Source organism: Primulina huaijiensis, chromosome 9 (genome assembly GCF_012295235.1).
Source record: "Primulina huaijiensis isolate GDHJ02 chromosome 9, ASM1229523v2, whole genome shotgun sequence".
Taxonomy (NCBI): Eukaryota; Viridiplantae; Streptophyta; class Magnoliopsida; order Lamiales; family Gesneriaceae; genus Primulina; species Primulina huaijiensis.
Genome location: NC_133314.1, coordinates 18,526,183 through 18,535,099, shown reverse-complemented (window position 1 = coordinate 18,535,099; position 8,917 = coordinate 18,526,183). Strand labels below are relative to the sequence as shown.

At 35.8% G+C, this 8,917-nt stretch overlaps 1 protein-coding gene across 1 annotated transcript; it reads left to right on the top strand.

Annotated features, from left to right (window-relative positions):
* The first annotated feature begins 5,370 nt into the window (after window positions 1-5,370).
* On the top strand, window positions 5,371-7,438 carry LOC140984128 (pentatricopeptide repeat-containing protein At5g08510). Its single transcript, XM_073451336.1, has 2 exons — window positions 5,371-6,653; window positions 6,751-7,438. The coding sequence occupies exons 1-2, from the start codon at window positions 5,727-5,729 to the stop codon at window positions 7,369-7,371; spliced, it is 1,548 nt and encodes a 515-aa protein (XP_073307437.1). The 5' UTR covers window positions 5,371-5,726; the 3' UTR covers window positions 7,372-7,438.
* The last annotated feature ends 1,479 nt before the right edge of the window (window positions 7,439-8,917 follow it).

Sequence of the window (8,917 nt, the reverse complement as noted above, 5' to 3'; positions counted from 1 at the left end):
GGGTTATCAGTTCATGTACTTCTTCTAACTTCATAGTCATTGTCTCACTGTATGTTCAGGGGAGAGTTCGTTATTTTTTGCCACTCGCATTGATGACCAATAGTATTCATACCTTCTGATCGATCATTTCATCTTTACTACCATATTGGTGTGCTCCACAAACTCTTTCATGAACTTGCTTCATGATTTCCAATGCTTCTGGAAAACCTATGCATCTCAAGAGCAAACCATCAAGTTTCTTTCTGAATCATGACCAACTGGTGTGTAATTTCTGGAACATTCTTAACCCCGATGCTATTTGAGCTAATTCATCCGCCTTCCATTTTTTTTTTGCCTTGGTACATGCACCAATGAAACTTCTTCGAAATCATCTAAAAGTTGGGACGTTGTGGTGTAATATGGTGATAATGATAAACTAGTGCATTTGAACTCTCTTGATAGTTGTTTAAGTACCAGATGTGAATCCCTTGATATCAACAACTCTTGACTAGTGCCCCGTACTCCGCTTGGTTGTTAGTTCATGCAAAATCCAAATTAAAGATAGAGCGGTTTTCACACCTCTTGAAGAGGTGATCACAATACCAGCTTCGGCTTATGTTTCTGTACTTAATCCATCGAATTTTAGTTCCCATGGTTGAACTCCCACTCTACCAATTGGAAATCCAACCTGCTCTTCAATAAACCTATCAAATAAAGGGTGATAAGCTAGAAAATCAGCGATAGCCTGACCTTTTATTGACTTTTGGGGATAATAGATCAATGTAAATCCGACCAATGCTAAAAACTATTTACCAATTCTACCGGAGAGAATGAGTCTATTAAGAATGTACTTAATAAAATCAGTTTTAGCCACAACAAATACTCATGATTGAATCAAATAATGTCTTAACTTAGTACATACATAATGCGATGTTCAATATAACTTCTCAATCACAAAATACTGAAGTAAAGAATTTACTCAAATAGTAAATGGCATGTTCATTTCATTCTTGATTATTTTGAACTGTTAAACACCCGATGATTCATGAGCGGAAGAAACATATAATTTAAGAGTCATTCCATACCTGGGTGGCATAAGAACAAGATGATTGGATAAATATCCTTTGATCACATAATTAAAGTACTATGATGTGAATCTTTTCATTTGAACTCCCCGCTGTATTTATGTTTCAACAACTGTGAGAACTCCTTTGTTTTTTCTGTAAAGTTAGAGATAAAACGCCTCAAGCAATTTAATTGCCCAAGAAAGCGTTGTAACTATTTCTTGTTCTTGGATGGATTTACGTCCATAACAGTCTTGACTTTGTTTTTATCCACCTCGACTCAAATCTGGTGTACTATAAATCCCAAGAAGTTCTCAGCTTTCACCCCAATGCGCATTTAATAGGATTTAACTTTTAACTCATGTTGTCTCATCTTTTGGAAACTCTTCATCAAATGCTCAATGTAATCAATAGTTTGATTAAATTTCACAATGATATCGTCTATATACACTTTAACATGATGTCTTATCATATCGTAAAAGATCGAATTCATATCTCTTTGATACGTGGTACTCACTTTTTTTCAGCCCAAATAGCATGACAAGCCATTCAAATGTACCAACAGCTCCTAGACATCTAAATGTTGTCTTAGATGTATCTGCCTCTGCTATAATGATCTGATTATAACTCGAGAATCCATCCATGAAACTAGCTACTGAATCGATCAACATATCACTTATTGGCATCATGTAGACATCCTTGGGAGTTGCACAATTCAAATCTCGAAAGTCGATGCATATTCTGATCTTGTCATTCTTTTTCATGACGGACACAATGTTCGAAACTCATTCAGTATATCTGATTGATTTTATAAACTTGGTCTTTAACAGTTTCTCGACCTCTTCTTTTATTTTCAACTCAATTTATTTTGACATGTAACGAGAAGGCTGTTGAAATGGTTTGAAACCTCTTAGATTGGGAGTCGGTGTTTGTCCAATCCCCTGTCTGACCCTGGCACTCATCATAATCTCATGCAAAACAATCTTTGTATTCTCTCAATAAGTTGGCCAAATATTTCTTCATCCCTTATTAATTACTGAAGTAAGGTAATGATTATATTAGTTGTGGTACTTACAATATTCCCGTCCCTTCAACTCTTCTTTGGATGACACTCTGTGATATGGTGGGAAAGTAATAAATTTTTCTTTTACCAAAACATCAAAAACCTCATCAGTCTTTGATACATTAAAAATGTATTGCATATCTTTGGGGAGTTGTGGGCTATTATTCTTCTTTGGTTCTTCCAATTTCTTTTTTACCAAAAGAACTGTACATGAACCACTTGATCAGATCTCAACCAACACAACGTCCTCGACTTCTTGGTAATAGGACCCTACTGTTTTTTGTGTGTGTGTATGACTCTTCCCTCAAAAATTCCTCATATTCAACAACTTTCGTAGTCAACTCAAAGAAATCCCTGAACTCCATGCCTTTGAATTTATTCCTTAATTCGAAATCTAGATCTTTTTGTGTCATTTTCATGAATTCGATCTTAGGGAAGAACACCTCACACATATCCTTCATCTTTTGAACCAGTCGATAAACAACTCCAAATATTCTCCTTTCCTTTATGTGATTCTGGATAAATTGGCAATACATACCTCTAGTTCAGTCTTGTACAATTGAGTGTGAAATTTGTTGGAGCATTTTATGTTTGCAATCTTGATTTTGATGTTAACAAACTTGTTATTTAGTTTCTAACAAATCTACCTAGTGAGCAGAAAGCTGAAACTTCTCGGGTCACAAACTGATCAATTCCCGAATCCTAAACTGAAGGTGTTGAGACGCCAACTGAAAGTGCCAACTGATTTCCAAAATTGAACCAGTTCAACCGATTGTTCAAATGATAGGTAATTTAGCAAAAGACCTTCAAAAGCCCAACCAGCTGATGAAGTGCTCAACTGATGAAGAACTCAGCTGAACAAAGCAACTGATAAAATGAAATCAGTCCGAACTGATTTCAATTGACCAGTTCAGAGCATCAGTTGTAACTAATATGTTCGCACATCACAACATAACTATCAATGGAATACAGCTAAGCGCGAATATACAGGCTATATTCTACCTCACAGACAAAGGTACAATAATAGACGTTGCAGCAAAACTGAAAAGAGAAAAGCTTCCAGAACAGTTGTCAAAGTGACAAGACATGTCCTAAGGAAGCATGCAAATGCAACAGACATTACTATTGAGTCTTCATGTATGGTCAGCGGAGCGCCTATAAATACCAGACCAAGGCCGTTGAAGACAACAACACCAACATCGACAACAACAATAATACAAGTGTGTGAAAAAAACTAAGGGCACGCTTATTTCATATCAGCTTACCAGAAGCAACTAGCCCAGCTGTGTGAGAACACTTTCATGTTGTACTGATTAGATCAGTTCTCATACATTCGCACACAATCACTCACATATACAGAGAGTTGAGTTCGTTGTTTGAGCGAGTCTTGCACAAAGACGTTAAACTTGTGTCTGTAGTCTTCAACACATAGACGTTAAACAAATGTTGGCTGGAAGGTGCTACCTTCAGTCTAGACTAGGAGTTTAGTCAGGCAGTAGCGTAAGCTCTAAGCTGAGTGGGTTTGTACAAGGTATTGTATAAATCAAAATCTTCTAGTGGATCTTACCCGAGGTGGTAGAAAGGGTGACATAGGAGCAGTTGAAGTCTTCGAACATCCATAAACATATCTTGTGTCCCTAATTGTTTAACTATTGTTTAAAACTGATTTGATCAATTCAGTTCTTCCCATAACTGAACTGATGCAAGCCAGAACCGATCTCCCTTATCTCAGTTATTCAGTTTAAACACAAGTAAAAATCTTTAAACTGTTCAGTTTTCTTAGCAAAGGATTATTTCGAGTATCTTCCGCTTGGTTTAAAAACCAAACTGATTTAATTCATCGATGTATTCATTCTTAGAACACAATCTATTGCAGCTTATGGAGAATATCGTGTTTGAAGCACCTTCAAGGATGTCAAAACCAATCCTACAAAATTGTTTTTCCATCTTTTACAAATTCATCACTGAATTCATGGGGAATCATGCATACCAATCAAATGTGGTTCTCGTGTGGGAATTTAGGAATAACCGCAACTTTTAGTTGTTGAAGTTTCCAAAGTTAACAAACACCTCACACTGGATAGTAAATCTAGCTATGTGATCTATACTGGATTGGTTCTTCTCCCAGAGAAAAGGCCGAAGTCATGAACTATATAACCCTTGGATAAGGGGTATTCATATTTATGTAGTCTGGATATGATTTGTGGAACTCTGGGCGACTTATTTGTCTCAAGGCTGACCCATATAATTCTTGAACAGTTTCTCGAACCATTTTTGGGTCTATCAATAGGATATTCCAGGCTGGAAGTGGAAGATGATAATAATGTGCCCCAAACTTGAGACCCTGCATTAAAACAAATATTACCTCCTTGAAAAGCATCATTGACTCCCTTACCGTAAAAACCAGGTTGATTCACTGGATTGGTCATATTATACAACTGATGCAAATGTAGTCTTTGGTTTCAATTCCACTCGCCTAGCATAGACTGCATTTATTTGTCCAGCAAGTTCTTCCCTTCGGTCAAGTGGTGTGTATCTATCTCCATGTCCGTGGAATGCTGAAGTTGGACGATGTGTATCACCTGCCTTGCTACTCTCCGAACCTTGTCCACCCTCTTTCATATAATCTCTCTCTTGACTAGCATTGACGGATTGGGTTGTTTGGCTTACCATAGCATTCACATATGCCAGAATAGCATTAGTAAATTATTTTGATGCTTCTTTCACGTTTTTTGAGTTATCCATGGTTGGAAGATTTTGAGATTCACGAGTCCCATAGGATAGAATCTGGCAATGGAATTGACTTTCCAGTTGGTCAATTATATCCTGGATAGAGATTTCGTGTTCATTTTCTTCAACACCTTTTTCATGTTTTGGATGATCTTCAACTCCCTTATTATTTTATACAGATCTCTTCTTTTAGGCGGCTTATTTGGTGTCCAACCGAACATGCCAAAAATTGTTTACACAATATTTATGTGACGTGGACGTGTCAGGCACAAAGATGCACCGGCTCGTATGAAAACAATAAAATCTAACTTCTAAAAATCACGACGACTATCAATATTAAATTTGATCGTCCGTTATAATCTCCTAAACAAATACAATGTCAAAACAAATAAAACTACTGGAAATTGAAGAATAAACTCATGACATTATTTATATTGTCAATAAATTGTATGTATTTATAAGACACAGACATTGAAATATGAACAAGAACTACTGAGATCTGAAATGAAAAAATGTGAAAACATACTTGCACCGTGACTAAGATTTTTGCAGGAGTTGTCACGATCTCCTCATGTTTCTTCCCATTATCTTCTTCATAATACTATGTGGTTTTACTGGGCAGATTACATTTAAATATAGTGCCAACAAAACTAAATATTTTATGTTCAAAATGTAAAGTTCCTGTCCATCTCTGTTCGTATTTACTAGGAAAAATGCTTCCGTTTAAGCTTTCGATTCACGAATACTCGCTCAAAGTCTCAAATGATCTTATAAAAATTTCAAATTTTCTTCAGCATGGTGTATATTGATCTTTGTTATGTAGTAAAAGTCCTGCACATTCTTCTCTCATCTTTCTCGGTTTCAAGAATTCCAGCAGTCTCAACTCTCGCATGAACCAGCTGAAACAGATTCACGCCAACACGCTGAGAAACGGCACAGACTTCACTAAATACATGATCACCAAGCTTTTGGAAATCCCGGACATGGACTATGCCCACAAGCTGCTCGACCAAACGCCTAATCCATCTCTCTTCCTCTACAATAAACTCATCCAGGCCTATCATTCTCGTGGCCTACATTTCCAATCCTTGCTTCTCTATCCCGGAATCCTTAGTCATTGCTTCTACCCGAATCCGCACTCATTCACTTATCTCTTTGCCGCATGCGCAAACCTTTCAAATCCTTTGCAAGGCCAAATGCTGCACGCTCATTTTGTCAAGTTCGGCCTTGATTATGATGTATATGCCTCAACTGCTTTGGTTGACATGTATGCTAAAATGGGCTTGTTGCGTCTGGCGAGAACACAGTTTGATGGGATGAATGCTAAAGATATCCCCACCTGGAATTCCTTAATTGCGGGGTACGCGAAAAGTGGGTGTTTTGACGAAGCCTTGAATTTATTCTTGGCTACGCCATCAAGAAATGTGATATCGTGGACTGCTTTGATTTCTGGGTACTCGCAAAATGGGAAGTATGGGGAGGCTTTGGAAATGTACATGGAAATGGAGAGAGAAGGAAGGGTGAGGCCTAACGAAGTGACAATAGCTAGTGTTCTTCCAGCATGTGCGAATCTTGGTGCGTTGGAGGTTGGACGAAGGATTGAAGCTTATGCTCGAGCCAATGGTCATATAAAAAATCTGTTTGTCAGCAATGCGGTGCTTGAACTGTATGCACGGTGTGGTGCAATTGAGAAGGCAATGCAATTGTTTGAAAACATTGGAGGAAATAGAAATTTGTGTTCTTGGAATACTATGATCATGGGTTTAGCAGTTCATGGAAGATGTGATGAAGCTCTAAAGCTATTTGACCAATTGCTGGTAAGTTTTTTTGCGTACATTACTCACATTACTGTGTTTTAAGCTCTGACTGATACAATGCAATCTTAATCTTTGTATATCGTGAATGGGAATGAAGAGAAACGGCATGAGCCCAGATGATGTCACATTTGTGGGGGTGATTCTTGCATGCACTCATGGTGGAATGGTCACTAAAGGCCGGGAGCTCTTCAATTCCATGGAGAAAATATTTTTTATCCCTCCAAAACTAGAACACTATGGGTGCATGGTTGATCTTCTAGGTCGAGCCGGATTACTGCAAGAGGCTTATAATCTTATAAAAGCTATGCCCATGAAGCCCGATTCAGTTGTATGGGGAACTTTGCTAGGGGCTTGTAGTTTCCATGGCAATGTAGAATTTGCAGAGAAAGCTGCCGAGTCACTCTTTAAGTTGGAGCTATGGAATCCAGGTAACTATGTGATTCTTTCCAATATATATGCAAAAGGAGGGAAATGGGATGGAGTTACAAAGCTTAGGAGGTTGATGAAGGGATACAATGTGACAAAAGCAGCAGGACATAGCTTCATTGAAGAAGGAGGCCGAATCCACAAGTTTATAGTCGAGGATAAGTCTCACCCGATGTCTGATCAGATACTTTCTGTATTACATTGTGTCACAGCTCAAATGAAGATTGATGAAGATCATATGATTGACTGGGATTTCATCCTCGAGGAAATAAGAACAATGGAAACAGATTGATAAATTTATCTTTTTGTTTGGGAGTAGATTTGAATATTTATGATTACTAGAAAGATGTACGTGCGTTGCACGTGCGATAATAATGAAATCGAGTTATTTTTTAAGATAATAAAACCAAATTTTTGTATAACTAATTATATTATATGATATGTTGAATTCATACAAATAAAACAAAAAAGATAGAAAGTACTTGCATAAAAATTGAAACGAGTACTTGGAAAAAATTTAAATGAATATTGATAACATAATGAAAAATCTCTTTAACGTTTCCCTTATTTGGTCGTCATAGCAGCAGTGTTTGTTTTTATTGCATGCAGTCCCTCTTAATTCGTTTTGTATACTCCTCAAGAACCTCGTCGTCCTTAATTTCTATAGTAGTGTCGTGTGCTTCACTTCGATCGAGAATGTTTCTCTTCGAAGATGTGGAAGCATAGCTCTTTGATCCTTCTTTGCTTGCATTATTTAGATTTCCTAATGATCTCTGTTTTTAGTTTGGATATTTTGGAGTGAATTGGGCATGGTTTTTGAACACTTTCAACAATTATTGAAACCATCTCTTCACTGTTTGTGACAGCCCTATCCAATTTTAACAGAAAACTATGACTCTCTATGTTGCGGCTGAGTATATCATCGATGTCCTGCACATATGTTAGATATATAACATTAGATTATACACTTGCAAATGATATGATGAGGTAAAAATGCTTTTTCTCTCCAATAAGTAGTAAATTGTTAATCTTAATTTATACGTATTTTTGAACGATAAAATATAGGGTTTAAAAAAAATAAAAAAATGAATAAATAAGTAGGCAAGTAATCGAGCTGAGCCGAGCTGAACTCTTGAATCTTTGAGTTTGATGCATTTATAATCGAGCCAAGCTCAATATTTATTTAAATAATATATTCATGACTCACGAACTTCTTTGAGCTGGTGTCGAGCCTAAATGAGATTAAGAAATACAAATCATAATTTAAATAGTCATCTAATCATTAAAAATTGTATTATATATTTAGAATACAAATATTAAATTTGTAATTTTATTCTAATAAATAAATTTAATAGATTACTCTATATTTGATATAAGTAAAAAATGTAAAATACATAAATCAAATTGGAAATAATTTTTTTAATAGCACTCATGAGTCTACCAATAAACATGTGAACGATAAAATATAGTTTTAAAAGAAAAGCTAAAAAATAATTAAATAAAGCCACATACAAGTAGGTAAATAATTGAGCTGAGCCGAGTCGAACTCTTGAATATTTGAATTTCACTTGTTTATAATCGAGTCGATCTCAAACTTTATTTAAGAAATATATTCATGACTCACGAGCTTGTTCGAAATTTTATCGAACCTAAATGAGCTTAAGAAATATAAATCATAAATTTTAATAGTTATTTATTTAATTAAACTGAATTATATATTTAGTAAACAAAATTTATTTTACTATTTAAATTCAAATTTTTATTATAATATATCAATTTAATAGATTATTCTATTTTTGTTAGAAGTAAAAGTATAAAATATATAAATCAAATATCAA

What these genes read in the sequence shown, in the direction of transcription:
- LOC140984128 (XM_073451336.1), top strand. Translation starts at nt 5,727, where the DNA reads ATGAACCAGCTGAAACAGATTCACGCCAACACGCTGAGAAACGGCACA. An exon ending in AGCTATTTGACCAATTGCTG is followed by an intron (nt 6,654 to 6,750) that starts GTAAGTTTTTTT and finishes ATGGGAATGAAG; the next exon opens with AGAAACGGCATGAGCCCAGA.